At 61.0% G+C, this 17817-nt stretch overlaps 3 protein-coding genes across 7 annotated transcripts in view; 2 read left to right on the top strand and 1 right to left on the bottom strand.

The window, feature by feature from the left end:
* NOC2L (NOC2 like nucleolar associated transcriptional repressor) overlaps positions 1 to 2006 on the bottom strand; it is a 13199-nt gene extending 11193 nt beyond the window's left edge. For both annotated transcript variants that reach the window (XM_077763958.1, XM_077763960.1), the window contains exons 1-4: positions 1950 to 2006; positions 1646 to 1798; positions 266 to 440; positions 55 to 177 (exon numbers count right to left, since the gene is read on the bottom strand). In XM_077763958.1, the coding sequence (XP_077620084.1) occupies positions 55 to 177; positions 266 to 440; positions 1646 to 1798; positions 1950 to 1975 (477 nt within the window). In that variant the 5' untranslated portion in view covers positions 1976 to 2006. The remainder of the gene's footprint in view (positions 1 to 54; positions 178 to 265; positions 441 to 1645; positions 1799 to 1949) is intronic.
* A 795-nt stretch (positions 2007 to 2801) lies between these two features.
* Positions 2802 to 8634, top strand: KLHL17 (kelch like family member 17). Of its 4 annotated transcripts, none has more exons than XM_077763954.1 (13): positions 2802 to 3009; positions 3978 to 4237; positions 4325 to 4446; positions 4570 to 4791; positions 5243 to 5359; positions 5557 to 5770; positions 6089 to 6233; positions 6318 to 6485; positions 6671 to 6787; positions 6908 to 6996; positions 7102 to 7175; positions 7372 to 7553; positions 7743 to 8634. In XM_077763954.1, the coding sequence occupies exons 1-13, from the start codon at positions 2870 to 2872 to the stop codon at positions 7969 to 7971; spliced, it is 2079 nt and encodes a 692-aa protein (XP_077620080.1). In that variant the 5' UTR covers positions 2802 to 2869; the 3' UTR covers positions 7972 to 8634. The 4 variants fall into 4 exon arrangements, with proteins under 4 accessions (XP_077620080.1, XP_077620079.1, XP_077620081.1 ...); XM_077763953.1 differs by having other exon boundaries at positions 5174 to 5359; XM_077763955.1 differs by lacking the exon at positions 6671 to 6787 and having other exon boundaries at positions 2803 to 3009; positions 5174 to 5359.
* An 840-nt stretch (positions 8635 to 9474) lies between these two features.
* Positions 9475 to 17688, top strand: PLEKHN1 (pleckstrin homology domain containing N1). Its single transcript, XM_077763775.1, has 16 exons — positions 9475 to 9596; positions 9700 to 9799; positions 12519 to 12665; positions 12761 to 12841; positions 12965 to 13037; positions 13391 to 13515; positions 13598 to 13729; positions 13936 to 14016; positions 14818 to 14893; positions 15013 to 15161; positions 15289 to 15438; positions 15659 to 15793; positions 15962 to 16093; positions 16249 to 16458; positions 16709 to 16757; positions 16837 to 17688. The coding sequence occupies exons 1-16, from the start codon at positions 9514 to 9516 to the stop codon at positions 16953 to 16955; spliced, it is 1842 nt and encodes a 613-aa protein (XP_077619901.1). The 5' UTR covers positions 9475 to 9513; the 3' UTR covers positions 16956 to 17688.
* The last annotated feature ends 129 nt before the right edge of the window (positions 17689 to 17817 follow it).

Genomic DNA, 17817 nt, shown 5'->3' with positions numbered 1-17817 from the left:
ACACAGGGGGGGGGGGGGGGGGTGTCCAGCTGCCCACACAATGCTACTTCTCACCACTGCTGCCTGCTTCCACCTCTCAACCATGGCTAGGGTCACAGTAACGGAATCCCTTTTCTTCCCCTTCAGTCCTCCGGGGACCTCATCCTCATCTGAATCTTCCTCCTCCACGCTTGCTTCCTGCACCAGACACAGAGAACCAGGCTGGAGCAGGATGTAGAGGCCATAAGTGCACCCCTGCCCCCATCAACTCTGCCTAAGCCCTCACTTCCAGCATGTCCGGCAGAGAGTGGAGCTGCTCCTCTTCGTCCTCAGTGCTGTCAGAATCACTAAAGTCCAACAAGCTCTGGTCGTTCTCCTGCAGGAACTTGTAGAACTCCGGGTCTTTGTCCTTCAGCCGAGAGAGCTGGTCCTTATGCTCAGATGCACGACCTTTACGCCGGCTGAGAAGGCAGGGGTCATCAAGTCCAATGGACAGGCATAGCCCACAGGGCTGGGGACTGGGGGATGTGGGGTAAGGCTTCCTGTCCTCCACACTATAAGCTTGCCAGCCTCCACAGAGAAACTACAGGGCTTGATCTGCTCTCTCTCCACAACAGCTACCCACAAGCAAGGTAGGGGGGTTTCCAGGAGTAAGTTTCCAGCAGATTCCTCTCTCCCCCAAACAGTACGCTCACATACCCAACTGCCTCAACACCTGCATTTCAAGCCCACATACAACACTGAACCTGTGGTTTCCCCCGAACTTGCTCTGCCAGCACTCTGCTCCACTTCAGTTGCTGGTAACGCTATCTTTACAGGTACTCAGGTGAAAAACAACCTCTATCTCTCGTACCCGGTATGTGATGTGCCATGAGATCTAATTAGCAAAAGCCCTTCAAAGCCCCTCAGGCCTCCTTTTTAAACCAGCACCAGCTCTCAATTCTCCCAATTACCACAGTGGTCTCTCCCTATCTCCATACCCACCACCTCCAGCCTCCAAGTGACCCTTTGTGTTGCGCGTCACGTCACATTACTTCACAGCTCAAAACGCTGAGGTAACTCCCCATTTTACTGGTGTGTCTTATAAACAGTCTACAAAATCTGACCTTATCGTCTCTCCTGGTTCACCTCCTACTACTCTCCCCCTCACTCCTCCATACACACATCTGTGGAAGACCTGCCACCACTTCAGGCGCTTTGCTGTTCCTGCTACACGAAACAGAAACAGCAAAACATTCTTTACGTCTGCGTGGCTTACTCCCTCAGGTCTCTGTTCAATTACCACCTCCTCAAAGAGCCTTCTCCACTAAACAGAAACAGCTGTCCCCCAACATGCTCCCTATTTCTCTAACCCCTTGTTTTTCCTGTTTGCCGCACTTATCTCTTCTAACATAACATACGTCGTGATTCACCCAAGACTGAGCGAGCTCCCCTACACCAGAAAAGGACCTTTCTGTTATTCACCAATGTAGGTTTGTCACAGAACAGGACCTCAGCAAACACTGGAAAAAAGAATCAATAAGGCGAAGGGCCTGAGGAAGGGGTCAGAGATCCTTAGGCCTCAGTCCTGAGGCCCCAGGAGTGGTCAACATCCACGTGACGGGTGGGCCAGGGCGGTGAAACGGGTTTGGATTTACAGACGTCCGGTGGGAAACGCTCCCCTCACCTGGACGAGGGGCTTCCTCCTGTCTCATCCAGGCTTCGGTAGGCTCCACACGCCGCCCGCGTCTCCGCTTCTGGGGCTCCTTCGGGCTCCGACTCCGATTCAGAATCAAAGCCCGAAGCCAAGAACTCGTCCACCGTCAGCTCCGCCAGGCGCCTGTGGGTTACGACATCCGAATCAAGGCTCCCTGCCAGGCCGGTTTGCCCCAGCCTTGCTGCACCAGGAACGCGTACAGGCTCAAGGAGACTCCCTTTGAAATATAAGGATCCACTGGAAGGCCGAATCGATCCTCAGATTCTCAACTTACCGCTTGGTTCCCCGCACCACCGCCATTACTGCCAGCCCTCAACGTGCGCCCCACTTCCGGCCCCAGAATGCCGTGCGTTAACCGCACTTCCTCCAGGCGGGCCCCGCCCCCAGTACCGCCCCTCCGCGCCCCACCGGTGGCTCTAAGTTTCTCCAACCGTGGTTCCGGAGGCATCCAGGCGGGAGGGCGCATTCACATCTTGCTTGCTCCGGGCTCGATGGTAGGCGGGATTGGGGCTCATGGCGCAGGCCTGGTTCAGTCATGGGCCCCGCACACATCACCGAGTGCCGAGCTGTAGCTCTCGGAAATCGGGCAGGACTGCACAGGACGGATCCTGACCTGCTGCTCACAAAGCTGTGTCCTTCCTGGTGCTAAGAGACAGTAATGGCAGTGCCCGTCCGAGGGAAGATGAGGCCCGGGACCCGGAGCACCCTCGCCAGCGCTGCGCACAGCCTCCCTGGAGCGCCGTAGCACGTGCCTGTGAGAATGCCGCTGCGCCGCCGGCGGGCAGGATGCATCCAGATGGAAACACTTGATAGATAAGACTTCTATGCAACAAGCTTTCACAAATCAATAATAAAAAGCCACTAACCTAGGAGGAAAAATGGTCCAGTTGAAAAGGCAATGCCTTGGGCGGGCAGTTCGCCCCCCCTCCGAAAAAAAAAAAAAAGACACCCTGATGGACAAGCAAGTTTCATCTACATCAAATGAGGCTGAGAATGATGAGAGTTACTACACTGTCACCGGAGAGCCCACATCACGCGGGCTGGGAGGGGGTGGGGCAGGCAACGGACACGTCCCGGAGTTCGGCGAAATCTTCCTTAACGTGCTGCGCCTGTGCTGCCCCTCAGGGCGCGGCGACTCTGCCGGGGCCTTGCCTTTGAACGCATGAGTCCCTAGTCCACAGTGTGCGGCTGGGCATGGATGGCCGCTTTCCCTTCGCCCCGTCCCGGGTACAGCGGGCACAAAGGCCCAGAGGCTGGAAGCTTGCCTTGCTTGGAGAAGAAAGGGGCCGGAGAGCCAGCTTACGCCCTCTTTCCCTCCAGCCACACACCGAAAGGCAAGGGTCTGTGGGCCTGGACAGCCGGGTCCCCCGGGCCAAGCTCCCCTGCCCCGCCCCGCCCAGTTCAAGGCCGGTACTTATAGGGGTTCATGCAGCGAACTCAGCAAAGGCCAGACGGGCAAAGCGGTCTGCCCAGGGTCACAAAGGGTCAGGGAGGATGAGGTCCCGGCTGCCTCGGGCCCCAGGGGGTCCGGGGTGTTCACAGGGGCGGGGCCTCTCGAATGAACTGGCGGGGATGGATGGTGGTTGGGGAGGCTACTCCTCGGTAGGGGGCGGGCGGGGCCCAGGGGGCTTCCTGGTAGAGGAGGCAGGCCCAGACGCCCATACTTTGAGAGCATCAGAGTGCCTCGTTCAGTCCCTAAAGACGCGGACTGCACGGGAGGCGGGGCGGGCGGCACCGAGAAACAAAGGCNGGTGGAGCCCAGGAGGGTCAAGCGAGGTGAGGCCTGCTGGTGGGCATAGGGGTTTTCTTCAGAGCTGTCATACAGCGTTAGCCAGGCTCACATGCTGTGCGCCCAGCTCGTGCGGAGGACACGGACTCAAAGGGAGCAGGAAGGGTGGCCAGCCAGCCGGAAGAGAACCCGGTCCCAAGGAGGGCAGAGGAAGCCTAGTTCTTAATGGGAGTCACGGGCAGAGGCGGTCCTGGCTCTGATGGGTACTCCTGGGCAGAGGGGAGTGGGGTGCCAGGAGGGATCCTGGCAGAGGAAGCTGTATAGGTCCGGCAGTCGATGTCAGGCGCGTGACTGAACCTCATGCCAGGAGCAGGTAAGGAGCAGTTTTGCTGGACTCCGAGGAGGCTCTCTGTATGTGAGGAAAGGCTAGGGGGGTGGTTCTTGATGGAAGCCAGGTACAGGCTGCTGGAGGGAGGGGTGGCCTCCTGGGTGTCCTGGCCCTGCCTAAGGTTTCAGGGGTGGGCGGACAGCTCCCAGCAGAGTGCACCCTGACCTGGCACTGCCCGTCTGCAGCCCAGAGGCAGAGCGTGCACGTCCTCGGCAGGCCCGGCCCACGGCCCCAATGGAGGGTGCAATGCAGCTGCTGAGCCGTGAGGGCCACACTGTGTCCCACAACTCCAAACGGCACTACCACGACGCCTTCGTGGCCATGAGCCGCATGAGGCAGCGTGGCCTCCTGTGTGACATCGTCCTGCACGTGGCGGCCAAGGAGATCCGAGCGCACAAGGTGGTGCTAGCCTCCTGCAGCCCCTACTTCCACGCCATGTTCACAAGCAAGTACCACCACGTCCAGTCTGGGCACTTGGGGGGCTCCGCAGATCTCACAGGGCGGGGACCGGCCTGACCCGCTGTCCCCACAGATGAGATGAGTGAGAGCCGCCAGACGCATGTGACACTGCACGACATTGACCCTCAGGCCTTGGACCAACTGGTGCAGTTTGCGTACACTGCCGAGATCGTTGTGGGTGAAGGCAACGTGCAGGTGAGCTTGCCTCGTCTCACATCCGACATCCAGCATCTTCTTGTGCCTCTCCCTGTCCCTCAGTTCCTCACATCCCGTTTCTCTGTCCCTGCTCCCCTGGCTCTCTGTCATCTCACCCCACAGACTCTGCTCCCAGCCGCCAGCCTCCTGCAGCTGAATGGCGTCCGTGACGCCTGCTGCAAGTTCCTGCTGAGTCAGCTCGACCCCTCCAACTGTCTGGGCATCCGGGGCTTTGCTGACACACACTCGTGCGGTGACCTGCTCAAGGCAGCACACAGGTATGTGCTGCAGCACTTCGTGGATGTGGCCAAGACCGAAGAGTTCATGCTGTTGCCACTAAAGCAGGTAACGTGCCAGCTGGCGTACAGCCTCAACCCTGACCTGGGCCCTAGACCCTGGACCCCAGACCCAGTCCTTAGACCCCTGGCTCCCTTCATTTTGGCCCTTAAGACCTGGCCTTTGCCCCCCAACCAACTCTGACCCACATTCCAGCCTCACTACCCATCCCCTGCCCAAACCCCACAACCTCACCCTCGTTTTCTGGCCCACCCAAGCATTCAGCCTTTGACTTCTGATCCCATCCTGCCCTGACCACGTCCCTGCCTACAGTCCACGTCCCCAGGACTGCTCTGGGCCTTGGTCCCCGGTAACCAAAGCTGTGGCTCCTGACCTTGCTTGGCCCCTTCTCATAGGAACACTGGGCTCCCTATCGGACTCTCCCTCCCAGGCACCTTCAGGGCTCCATGGGCCCTCAAGACCCTCCCCAGATCTCAGGTCTGAGGGTCCCCACCCCCAGGTGCTGGAACTGGTCTCTAGCGACAGCCTGAACGTGCCTTCAGAGGAGGATGTCTACCGCGCCGTCCTGAGCTGGGTCAAGCATGATGTGGATGCTCGGCGGCAGCATGTCCCAAGGGTGAGGCCAGCGCCTGGAGGGCCCCAGTGTGCCCGCGAGGGGATACACTGAGGGCCTGGGCGCACCTGGGCTCTGCCGTGTCCAGAGACCCCTCACAGGAGTGATGCGAGCATCTTTCAGGAAGGGTCCACGGTGTCTGAGGGTGGTTCTCTTCACCGGGCCTGCCCCCTGACCATGGTACCCCTGTACACCCCCAGCTGATGAAGTGTGTGCGCCTGCCCCTGCTGAGCCGTGACTTCCTGCTGGGTCACGTGGATGCCGAGGGCCTGGTGAGGCACCACCCTGACTGCAAGGACCTGCTCATTGAGGCCCTCAAGTTCCACCTGCTGCCTGAGCAGAGAGGCGTTCTGGGCACCAGCCGTACACGGCCCCGGCGCTGTGAGGGCGCTGGTCCTGTGCTTTTTGCTGTGGGTATGCTCACCTGTCATGTCCCCTTGTGTCCAGGCCTCCCAAGTCACCTCCTTCTCCCCTCCCATCCCTGACCTGAGACTTCTATCCATAAGCCAGCACGAGCCTACCCCATGTTACATTGGTCACGTCCTGCAATCACCCCACACTTGCTCCTCTGTCAGCCTGCGGAGGACTGTGTGTGGTGTGACCCACTCGCCCATCCTCATCCCCACCTACCCTTGGAGACCCCATAACTCTTGACCTTGAGCTATGCTAAAGTCCCCCAGCCCATTGGCTCCCTGGGCCCCTTGTCCTGCCCCGTCACCTCCCCATCCCTAGGTGGTGGGAGCTTGTTCGCCATCCATGGGGACTGTGAAGCATACGACACACGCACTGACCGCTGGCACGTGGTGGCCTCCATGTCCACACGCCGGGCCCGGGTGGGCGTGGCAGCAGTTGGGAACCGGCTGTATGCCGTGGGTGGGTAAGTGTGGAGCCTGGTCTTGGGTTAGGGGCTCAGCATATACCCGCTGGGCCAGTCCTGACCGGCAATGGACCTCTCCCCTAGTTACGATGGGACTTCAGACCTGGCCACCGTAGAGTCATACGACCCTGTGACCAACACTTGGCAGCCTGAGGTGTCCATGGGCACAAGGCGCAGTTGCCTGGGTGTGGCCGCCCTGCACGGGCTCCTATATGCAGCTGGTGGCTACGATGGGGCCTCCTGCCTCAACAGGTAGTGGCCGGGTTCAGGGCCGGGTGGCATCTTGGGGTTGGTTTGGCTGTAGGTGTGGCTGCATCGGGATTGCAAAAGTTATGCCTAAGGGGAGCAAAGAGGGGTCCCACCTGACTCGAGTCACCAGGGTGCCCTGGGCCTCTTCGTCTGCACCAGCGCAGCTGCCCTTTTCTTTTCCTCTCAAGTTCTTCCCACCAGCCCAGGGGCTGGGCCCCCGCGGACACTTGCCCAGGATCATTCAGGCAGCCAGCCAGTGGCCCATGCCCACCCAGAAGACCTGCTTGCTCCAGTGGGATTCGGGGGTCAGTCTCTGTGACTGCCCAGCATGGGATTTTAGTCATTCCATAGGGGAGGGCGGGTCCAGGAACCAGGGCAGCCTTTCTGCCACTGCTCAAGGTCAGTAGCAGACCTGGTGTCCACAGTGCTGAGCGCTACGATCCTCTGACGGGAACATGGACGTCCATCGCTGCCATGAGCACCCGGAGGCGATACGTGCGTGTGGCCATGCTTGGTGGGTGACCCGGACTGCTTTGTGTAGTTCCCACCCCCCCCGGCCCCCCCTCCCCCGGGGCCCCACATATAGCAAGCACACCACGGGCATGTTGACTCTCTGCAGATGGGAACTTGTACGCTGTGGGTGGTTACGACAGCTCATCACACTTGGCAACGGTGGAGAAGTATGAGCCCCAGGTGCGCAACATCACGTTAATTCCAACCACGTTGATTTCCCTTGAGGCTATCACTCTGGTCACCCACATCACCCAAAGGGTCATCCCTCCACATCCCATCCCTGTCCCACAGATAGCCTGCCCTGGAGTAGGGGTCTGCACTATGGAGAAGGGAGGCCGGTGGTGGGTCTGCCCCCAGCCGCTCTCCTCAACCACAGGTTAACACGTGGACCCCCGTGGCCTCCATGTTGAGCCGACGCAGCTCAGCGGGGGTGGCCGTGCTGGAGGGGGCCCTCTACGTGGCTGGCGGCAATGACGGCACTAGCTGCCTCAACTCTGTGGAGAGATACAGCCCTAAGGCGGGTGCCTGGGAGAGCGTAGCACCCATGAACATCCGAAGGTGCGCCCGCCCCTCCCCCCCACACGGGGGTCATCACCACCACCTACCAGAGCCGGGCAGATGGGTCTTAAGGCCTCACCCCTGTGGCACACCCAGCCCCTCCCACCTGTACCCCCCAGCCCTCTCCAGGGCCCCGCCCCAGGGGCTCTCCCCCACTCCCCAGGCTCACCATCCCCGCCGCGCCCCTAGGAGCACCCACGACCTGGTGGCCATGGACGGCTGGCTGTACGCGGTGGGAGGCAACGATGGCAGCTCCAGCCTCAACTCCATTGAGAAGTACAACCCCAGGACCAACAAGTGGGTGGCCGCGTCCTGCATGTTCACGCGGCGCAGCAGCGTGGGCGCCGCGGTGCTCGAGCTGCTCAGCTTCCCGCCGCCCTCCTCCCCCACGCTGTCAGTGTCGTCCACCAGCCTCTGAGCCGCCGCGGATTGCACAGACCCGGCCCGCGGCCTCCCACATGCCTTAAGCCCCGAGGGGCGGCCCCAGCGCCTCGAGTGTCGGGGGTGGGGTGCTCGGCCCCCACCGGGAAAGTCCTGCCCCGTCTGTCCTGTCTCTGCGTCGAGGCTGTCCGTTTCCGTGTTCGGTCCTCAGTGTTTGTTTATGTGGGTACCGTTTATTTACTTCACGGTTTGTTTATTTATTCATTATTTATCGATCGAGGAGCAGTGCAGCACCTACCAGTTTACACGTTTCCCCTCGAAGTGTCCTGTGTCTCTGGGACCAAGCTGCCTTCTCCCGTGTCCTCCCACCCCACTGGGGGCACCAGGGGGAGATGCATCAGGGGTGAACTCAAACTCTGCAGACCTGAACGGACTGAGGGGCAGATGCAGAGCAACAGGCCAGGGTTAGTGGGGTGGGGGCTTTCTGAGCAGGTGCAGACCCTTCCAGCCTGGGCTTTGCACACCACCCCTACCTTGCCCAGCCAGGCACACTCCCAAGGAAGGCATGAAGCAAGCGGGCTTCCTTCTCGTGGGCATGGTGTCTTTTCTGGATCCTGCACTGAGCTGAGCACAAGCGTGCCATAGACCCCACACAGCAATATGAGCCAACTTGAACAATAAACATGTTTCCTGGGCTCTGTGGGCTTGTGGCTGACTGTACATCTCTACCCTTTGGGGTCCTGCTTGGAATGACCAGGAGGGCCCGGGGACAGGTGTGCAGCTGGGCAAGGCTCTGCACTGGCAGCTGAGGGCTTTGAGGCAGCATTATCATATCCAGGCGGGACAGGGCTGCGATGTTGTGGACGAGCACCCAACCAGGAGTGTGGTTTGCTGTCAGCATGGTCCCATTTCATCCCCGGCTCTGGAGAGGGGGGTGGGTGTACACGGCGTTACCCCTGCCTCACCACGATGGTCCTGGGTGCACCCAGGAGGTTTGTGGCCTACTTCCTGGACACTGGCCAGGGATGGAGAGGTTGGGGGAAGGTCCTGGCTTCCCCTTCCCTAAAGTTGCAAACTCCTGTTTCGGCAGCTGAGAGTAAGCACACACTCCCTTAGTCAGTGGTGACTCAGACAGTGGCATTTAGGTGGAAACAGGATGTGTGCTCTCACTGGGGAGGGATAGCATGGGGAGGGGGGGTATCCTTGGGCTCACAGAGCTCCAGCCCCAAGCGACCACGGCCGGAGTGCTGGCAGGCCACATACTCATAAACCAGGCCTTTAAGGCAACTCCTGTACAGACGAGACAGAGATGGGTGCTCTGGGCTGGACCCCAGGAGAAGACTCTTCCCCCAACCCTACCCCAACTCCAGCCTAGCCTGTGTGTGTGGAGGATCCAGGTCAGAGAGCCGAAAGGCTTGGGCCCAGGTAAGGGCTGGGTCCCTCCCAGAAAGGCTCCACCCTCATCCCCGCCCTTAGGTATAGGGCAAGGCTTCCCAGAGCCCCGCCTGGGGGCGGGACCTGAGGCTCAGTACAGAAGGACACAGACCTGTTTCACTTGGGCTCGCCACCACCGCCGCCCATGGGGAACAGCCACTGCGTCCCTCAGGCCCCTAGGAGGCTCCGGGCCTCCTTCTCCAGAAAGCCCTCGCTGAAGGGAAATAGGTGAGGGGGGGGGTGTGGAGCTCAGCCTCGGACACTAGGTCACAGGGTGCCCCTCAGTCTGCCTCTGGGACCAGGCTGTGAGCCCCCCTTCACTTGTCCCCAGAGAGGACGGCGCAAGGAAGCTGGCTGGCCTGTTTGGCACCGAGGCCGGTCCTGACCAGGACGCCACCGCCGACAAGATCTTCTGCTACATCCCTGGGACGGTGAGCAGGCGGGTGGGCGTGTCCCAGCTCACAGGGGTGCGAGGCGGTGGTCTCTGTGTGACTGTGTGTGCCTTTCCTATCTTCACTCAACGCAGGGTCTTCCCCCATCAGCCAGGGGGGCGGGAGGATCAGATCCCGAGTGAGGTGAGGAAGCAGACACTGCCCCACCCCAGGGAGCTCATCTGGCCGAAAGTCTGAGTGGAGAGCGAAACTGAGAGACACTGAGTCAGTGGGGTGAGGGAGCACCTGGCGGGGGAGGGCCATAGGCGGGGCGTCCAGGAGTCTCTCCGCTACACCGGAGGGGGCACCACGGTCAGGCTGTCCACTCAGAGCCATACCTGTGGTGTCTGCCCACCCCCAGGACCTGGGTGCGGGATTGCACATCCAGACACACTTGAGGTGGACTGAGCACACATATCTATGCTGCTGTGTGGGCGTGGGTGTCGTGTTGACGGTGTGGCTGTGATCCCCCACCCTCTGTCACCACTCTAAGAGAGTAAGAGGCTTTAGGTGAACAGGGAGCCAGACCTCAGTTTCTCCCGGGGAGTGTCTCCTCAGCACCCACTGCTGCCTCATTCCACAGCAGCCGGCTGCGTCCTCCCCACCAAGGCCGCACAGCGGGGATGTGGCTCTCACGTGCTAGGCCACCTCTGAACTGAGCACCACCCCCTCTCACTCCGCCCACCCCTTGTGAGGCTAAGGGTTAGCTGAGTGGGGAGAGACCCCGAGCCCTCTTTCCCAGCTTGGATGGCATTGGGTAGGGGTGAGGCTCTGCTACGTGCAGAGACCCCAGAATGTGAGAGAAACAATCCTCCAATTTCTTGGGGGACATAGAAGCAGTAACATTTGTGACCCTGGGCCAGGGCCCATACCCTGCACTCCTCCAGCCTCGCACTGTCCCTGTGAGGCCTAGCTGGTGTGATCTTCCAGAGTCCACCTTTCCAATGTGTTCCTGTCGGGCTGGGAAGCACACACCTGTCCCCTCTCCTGCCCTCTGTGGTCTCAGGACGCCCTGCAGGCAAGTGCTGGCTTGAGAAACCAAGTTGCCTCAGAGAAGTGGACAGGGCACTCTGTCCCGGTCTGGCTGGGCTGGGCTGGAGTCCCTTCGTGTGGTTGCATCTCAGACCTCAACTCTCTCTGTCCAAGACAGAGTGGAATCACGTGAGGTACGGTGGCCCTGGCGGTTCTCTTTTGCCAGGACATAGCAGGAAAGGGGACCCGGCAGATTGAACCTTGGGAGGTGGGACCAGGGAAGGAGCCATTTCTTGGGCCCTGCCCTGTGGTGGGCTCTATACCTACCAAGGAACCAGCCTTGCCACAGCTCTGAGCTGATGCCTCCCTGGGCCCCAAGGCTGGGCCCAGGGACAGCTGCATGGCCCTTCCTGCTCCGCGGCCTATTTTCCATGGGTCCTATCCCTGAGTTGTTCCCCATACTGGGTGTGGGTACAGGAGGCCCCACCCAGAGTCAGGGAGGCCAGGAAGCTGTGAGTCTGTTCACATTCCTGGGCTTGCCCAAGGGGTGGCTTAGCTTGGCCGGGTCTCAGCAGCCTTCGAGACAGCCTCCGCCAGCACCCAAATGAAGCATGGCCCCAACTCACCCCTGAGCCCCTAGACCTCAGCCCTTCCAGCCAGGGTGTCAGGTCAACACCCATCCGTATCTGACTCTCAATCTGATGAGCAAGCCCCCCGACTGTAGAGGACTCCCTGTGTGCCAGGGCTAGCTGAGTGTCGGCACCGATGGTCCCTCCCCTCAACAGATAAGCATTGAACCTCTAGCACATCCCAGGCCTGGTCTAGGCTGTGGGGATACAGCAGTGGGCAAAATAGACAAAGACCCCATTCTCATGGTGTTCCCATCCCTGTGACAGAGCCAGGTAACAGTAAAAGATGCAAGAAGTCAGATGTGGTAGTGTTAAGGAGAACAGTAAAGGAGGGAAGGTGTGCAGAGGTTACCCAGCTGGAGGTTACCCAGAAAGGATCTCATGGAGAAGGTGACATTGGAGCCGAGTCCTGATGGGCGAGAAGAGAGTTGGGCTGAGTCGTCCAGGCACAGGGAATAACAAGTACAAAGGCAGCCTATGCCCGATACGAGAGAACAGGACTAGAGGAGGGACAGATCACAGAGGACCCTTTGAGCCGTTGCCAGGACTTCGGCCCTCTCAGTGGGTGAGGTTAAGGGGCCCGCTGTGGTGTGCTGAAGCGGCGGGCACAGAGTCTCAAGGGCTGATCTGCTGCATCTTTTTCCAGCCCCCCACTCCCTGACATGCGGAGCCGTGGTGGGGGTATTTCCGTCGACATTGCCTCACCCACCTTGTAGAACTAGGTATTAAGTATTTATAGTCAATACCACAGGCATGGGAGTGTTTTAGCATCGTCTTCCTCAGACGCCTGAAACCCCCCTGACCAACAAGGCTTTGGAGGCTGAGTAATTGAAACAAGGGTACACGACTTAGGAAATGTCAAAAGTAAGGGTTGAATCTCCACTGAATTCAGACTTCACTGTCTCTACCGCTAGACCACGTAATTTTATGACTGGCAGGCAGTGTTTGCTCGTGTGTGTGTGCTTCCACTGCTTCTATGTTTAGAGGCTGTGAGAGCGTATGGGGCTCTGTACCTATGAGCGACGGTGTATGCACGTCCCTAACCTTTGTAGGGGTGTGTATGGGCGGGGCAGCTGGTCCCAGGTCTGGCCCCCTCCCCTGAGCTCTGCTCCCCACAGGACATTCGAGACTTGGAGAGCCAGCGAGAAAATCTAGAGCAGCCGTTCCTGAGTGTGTTCAAGAAGGGGCGGCGGAGGGTGCCTGTGAGGAATCTGGGCAAGGTTATACACTATGCCAAAGTCCAGCTGCGGTTCCAGCATAGCCAGGTGGGGCCAGGCCGGACCAAGTGGGGGGTGTGCTCGGGTGCCGGCCTGGGGGCTGACCCCCGGCCCGTCAGACAGGCAGCCCCGCTCTCCTGCAGGACATCAGCGACTGCTATCTGGAGCTGTTCCCCTCCCACCTCTACTTCCAGGCCCACGGTTCCAAAGGACTCACCTTTCAGGTGAGGGGAATAGGCAAAGGGAGGGGGCCAGGGGTAGAGGAGGGGAGCAGCGTCTTGGGAGACGGGTATCCGTGTCCCACTAGGGGCCCCCCCAGCCCTCCTCTCCCCCATGTGCTCTGGCAGGGGCTGTTACCACTGATGGAGCTGAGTGTCTGCCCTCTGGAGGGCTCCAGAGAGCATGCCTTCCAGATCACAGGTATGTGGGGGGCATGAGTGGACCCGGCCCCCAGGAGGCACCTCTAGCTGGGGCTGCTCAGCAGCCTCGGTCTGGCTGAGCTTTGGAACACCGGAGGGACCCTGAGTGCACTGGGGGATCCTGGCTTTTCCCCCAGTGGGCACATGAGCATTTGCAGGGGGTACAGGGCGGGGGTGCAGGGCAGCAGGTAGCGGGGACCTCCAGAGTTGTGAACGCCGCCCTGTTAGTGGCCGATTGTCCCAGATGGTGTCACAGGACCCTCCTGTTCCAGGCCTCGGGGTGCCCACGGATCCCTTGGGCAGGGCCTTTCTTGTGGGCTGCTGGCCCAGCCCACTGCACCCCTCCACCCCCAGGCCCGCTGCCCGCTCCCCTTCTCGTGCTCTGCCCCAGCCAGGCTGAGCTGGGCCGCTGGCTGTATCACCTAGAGAAACAGAAGGCCCTCGTGGGAGGGCAGCACTGCCTCTCATCGCCGCCACAGGTAAGTGCCAGGGACCCCCACGCCTCTTTCCTTCCCTGCCTGTGTCCACACCCTCCGCCTGCCCCTGACCCCCCTTCACCAGGGCCCCCCAGAAGACGAGCTGCCCTGGACTCTGCAGCGCAGACTGACCCGGCTGCGGACAGCATCGGGGCGTCAAATGGTGGGCAGTGCCATCTGTGCCTCGAGGGTCAAGCTTCAGCATCTGCCTTCACAGGTGCGTGGGGGGGAACCCAGGAGTGAGAGGAGATGGGGCCACAGGGGTGAAGACATGGGGGCACAGGGTGGATGGGAGGGGCGTGGAGGAGGGGATACAACATGGGAGAGGGGTGAGGAGATGGGAGAGGAGCTCCGGTGGCAAATGGGGTCCAGGCCCTGGCACGCACTGGTCAAGCCCCTACTCTGCCTTTGACTCCCTCGCAGGAACAATGGGACCGGCTCTTGGTCCTGTACCCAACATCCCTGGCCATTTTCTCTGAGGAAGCAGATGGGCTTTGCTTTAAGGTGGGTCCCTCCCCGTGGTGGAGCCGCCCCGGGGAGACGCCCTGTGTGTGGGGGTGGGAGAGGGCAGTGGCTCTGGAGGAACCTGTATTTCGGGGCCTGTTGGGACAGAGTGTGCTGGCCCCACCCACCCGGCCCACTGCCCTGGTCAATCTGGTCTCAGCTGTGACATGGCCAAGGAGGGACCCCTGCGTAGGACCCCTTATCATCCTAGAGAGTCCTCCACCACCAGCAGGACGGTCACCTGGGGCAGGTGACGTGGGGGCAGAACTGCTCCTGGGGGGCACTCTTGTGTTGGCCCCCAGTATCTCTGAGAGAAGCCTGTACCTCTGCGTGGACATTTTCCTCTGTGTGTGTGTGTGTGTGTGTGTGTGTGTGTGTGTGTGTGTGTGTGTCCGTCCGTCCTCTGGAGCTGGAGTGTGTCTGTTGTGTGCGTCACAGTAACCTTCTACTCTGGGGGTGATCACAGCCCTCAGTCACTGAGAAGCATACAGGGCTCTTCCGTACGATCCCTCCCACCCTACCCCAGTCTTAATAGGTGACCCAGGGGACCAGTCCCCAGAAGCATCCGTCTGTGCCTGCCATTGGCTGATGAAGGCCCTACCCGGAGTCCAGGGATAAAGGTGTCCCTCAGGACAGATGGGGAGCGCTGGCCTCCCTCAGGGGTGTCAGCCTCAGCCCTGCCTTGCGACCTGAGGGCCCAACCCAGCTCTGGAGGGTGAGACAGAGTTACGGGCCCAGGCAGAGGCACAGGGCTGCCCCCGCCCCAGACCGAGGCTCCATCTTTCATCGCTGCCCGCACAGGGGGAGCTCCCACTCAGCGCCATCCACATCAACCTGGAGGAGAAGGAGAAGCAGATCCGCTCTTTCCTCATCGAAGGTGGGTGGAGGCCTGGCCCGGGAGGGAGGGCACGGGCCTCACGGGTGCCCCAGCTCTTCCGTGGGGCCTTGCAGGGGGCTTCCTGCTCGCCAGGCCCCCTCACAGTGTCTGTGTGCTAGGCCGTCTCATCAACACTATTCGTGTGCTGTGTGCCAGCTACGAGGACTACAGCCACTGGCTGCTCTGCCTGCAGACTGTCTCCCGCAGGGATGGAGCTCCCGCACTGCCCGGCCCCGAGAGCTTCCCAGGGCTGCGGGTGTCCCCACAGGTGAGGGGTCAAGAAGGAGAGATGTGGCCCCCACATCTCGGGTTCCGGGCAGAAGGGTGGATCTGTGGCACAGGTAGGTAGGGAGAGGGGTCCTGCTGTCTGTCTCCCCCCCCCCCCCGGTGTCCAGGTCACGGGTGGTGGCCGAGGGTCACTCTCCTCAGAGGGACGAACCAGCTGGGACTCGGGGTACCCAGCACCCCCCTCCACACACACCAGCCACTCTCTCCCTGAGTCTTCAGTGCCGTCCACCACAGGCTGCCCCACCCAGCCCACGCCCGTGAGTATCTGGGAGTGGGGTAGGGCAGGCAGAAGAAGTGGGCAGGGAGTCATGAGGACACTTTGTGTTGGGGAGCCTGGATCCCCATGGCACCCCATTCCAAGCAGGACCCTAGTTCCTCAGGGGAGGAGACACAGACCGAAGGGAACTTTGTGCAGCTTCGAGGGTTGAAGTGGGTAAGAGCCCTAGGGGACCTTCTGGAAGTCTTTGGTCCCCACAGGACCAGGCCAACCCTGGCTGCATCAGCAGGCAGAGGGCAGAGCTGAGACGGAGCAGCAGCAGCCGGTCACCCAGGAGCAAGGCTCGGGGCGAAGGGCCCGGCCTGGCCACCTCGTTGTTCTTGGACCTGACCAAGGTGAGCCCAGCACGCTGACCCAGTTCTCCATCCTGCCTTCATCTCCCTGGCCTCCATTTCTCAGGCCTGGGTGATCCTGGAGCCGCCTAGAGGCCTTCCTGCAGAGAAGGGAGGACTCAGGCCACCTCCAGCTCCAGGGGCCCTGTCTCTTCTGCCTCCTGCCTGCAGCTGAGCCCGGAGGGCAACCCCGAGACCCCAGAGCAGCCTCCGGAGACCCCACACTCCCCACTCTATGCCGATCCCTACACCCCACCTGCTACCTCCTATCACAAGATCACAGACGTCCAGGGCCTGGATGAGGTCAGCTCCCTGTGGGTGAAGGAAGGGGCTGGATAGGTCCACAGCCTGAGGTCTGCTCAGTCATGATGAGAGGCCAAGGGGGTTGGGGGACAGGGATCCCTCAGCTCTGTGGAAGTTCTGGTCCAGAGCCTCAGGTCCCCACTCCTTTCTGGCAGTTCCTCAGTGCAATGCAGAGCTCACTTGGACCCGAGTCCTCGAGCCCATTCCCCTCGGTCCCTGTGTCTGTGCCTGTCTCCGCCCCCAGCTCTGGGCTCCCCGGTCCCCACTTGCTCTCCCAGAAGGGAGCCCTGCAGCCCCGAGCCTCTCAGCGGCACCGAAGCTCTGTCAAGGGCCAGGGCCCAGGAGCCGCAGCCTCCCCGCAGCATGTGAGTAGCAGCCCCCCCGCCCTGCGGGGCAGAGTTGTGCGGGCAGGTGGGAAGCCTGGGGGAGCAGGACAGGGGGAGCCAGCGCAAGACAGGGCAGGGCAAGGGCAGGAAGCAGCAGAGGCTGGGGCTGTAGGAAGAGAAGATGCAGGACTAGGAGGAAAGGGTAGGGGGCGTCTGGCGGGTTCGTGGGCTGGTCTTCAAGCCTCCTCCCCCGGGGCTCAGATCTGAGACTTGTGGTTGGGGTCCCCAGGCCTCCCCAGTGAGAGAAGTCTCGCCTGACCCGCTGCTGCCTCCCTCAGGTGAGTGAAGGCCCTTGCCTCTTCCGAGTGACCGTGTGTTGCTTCCTGAAGGCACACGCATCTCTCTCCTCCCCACCAGGTGGCCGTCCCCTCAGAAGCTACGACAACGACAACGCCTGGGACAAAGCTTCCTCTCCCTCCCACAAGCGGTGGCCCCGCGCACCTGAGGCTGGTGGGGGGCTCATCCAGTGGATCTGATGGCCCCTGGGCCGGCTGGTCCTCAGGACCACCTGCCAGCCTTAACCCTGGAGGGGGCTCTGCAGCAGAGCCTGGGTCTTTCTTTGTAGAGCCACAGGCTGACCAGCACCCAGTACCTGAACCCCAGCTGATGCTGAGTCAGCGTCTGACCCCAGCAGGGTGCAGGGGTCTCCAGAACTCTGAGACTCCCTGGGCTCTGGAGGGGCCAGGCAGAAGGCCTCATACCGAAGCTGGCCTGGTGACATTGCCGTACCACAGATCAGAGCAGGATGCGTGGAGGCACCAAACTTCAACCTTTCCTCCAGGGAAGGAATGGGGGAGGCCACTTGGTGCAGGCTTTACCTGGGGTGGGAGAACAGTGTAGGTGTGAAGGCCAGAGGGCTGAGAAAGATTAGTGAGGGTCAGAGCACGTGAGGTCAGAGAGCACAGAGTAGGGGGTCAGCAAGTGTGAGGCATCGCGAGCAGAGGTAGGAGGGTATTCTGGGTAAATGTGAGAGGCCTGGGGCCACTTGGGAGAAACTGACAAGAGACTAAACAAGAAAGATAGAGATTTTATTTCCGCTACGTGTCCCCGCGTCTTCCACTCAGCAGCCAGAAGTCCCCTGTCCTGGGGACCCAGTGCACACACCCACCCGGCACCCAGCCTGGTAGCCTTCATTGCTCTGCCACCACCAGCCTCCGACCCACCTTCCTGCCCCATCTCTGGCTCCTCAAAGCCCTGGGACAACCCCAAATGTTCAGTGCCTTTATCTGACACCACCATATTCTGCCTCTGCACCTCGTCCAGGGTTCCCCAGAGGAGGGGCTCCAGCCTCTGCCCTGTAGGACCCCCCCCCCCCCCTGGGGGGGCCCCCCCGGGGCC

This window comes from Crocuta crocuta, unplaced genomic scaffold (genome assembly GCF_008692635.1).
Source record: "Crocuta crocuta isolate KB4526 unplaced genomic scaffold, BGI_CrCroc_1.0 scaffold13, whole genome shotgun sequence".
Taxonomy (NCBI): Eukaryota; Metazoa; Chordata; class Mammalia; order Carnivora; family Hyaenidae; genus Crocuta; species Crocuta crocuta.
The sequence above is the reverse complement of the archived record's forward strand: the minus strand, read 5'-3'. Positions and strand labels throughout refer to the sequence as shown.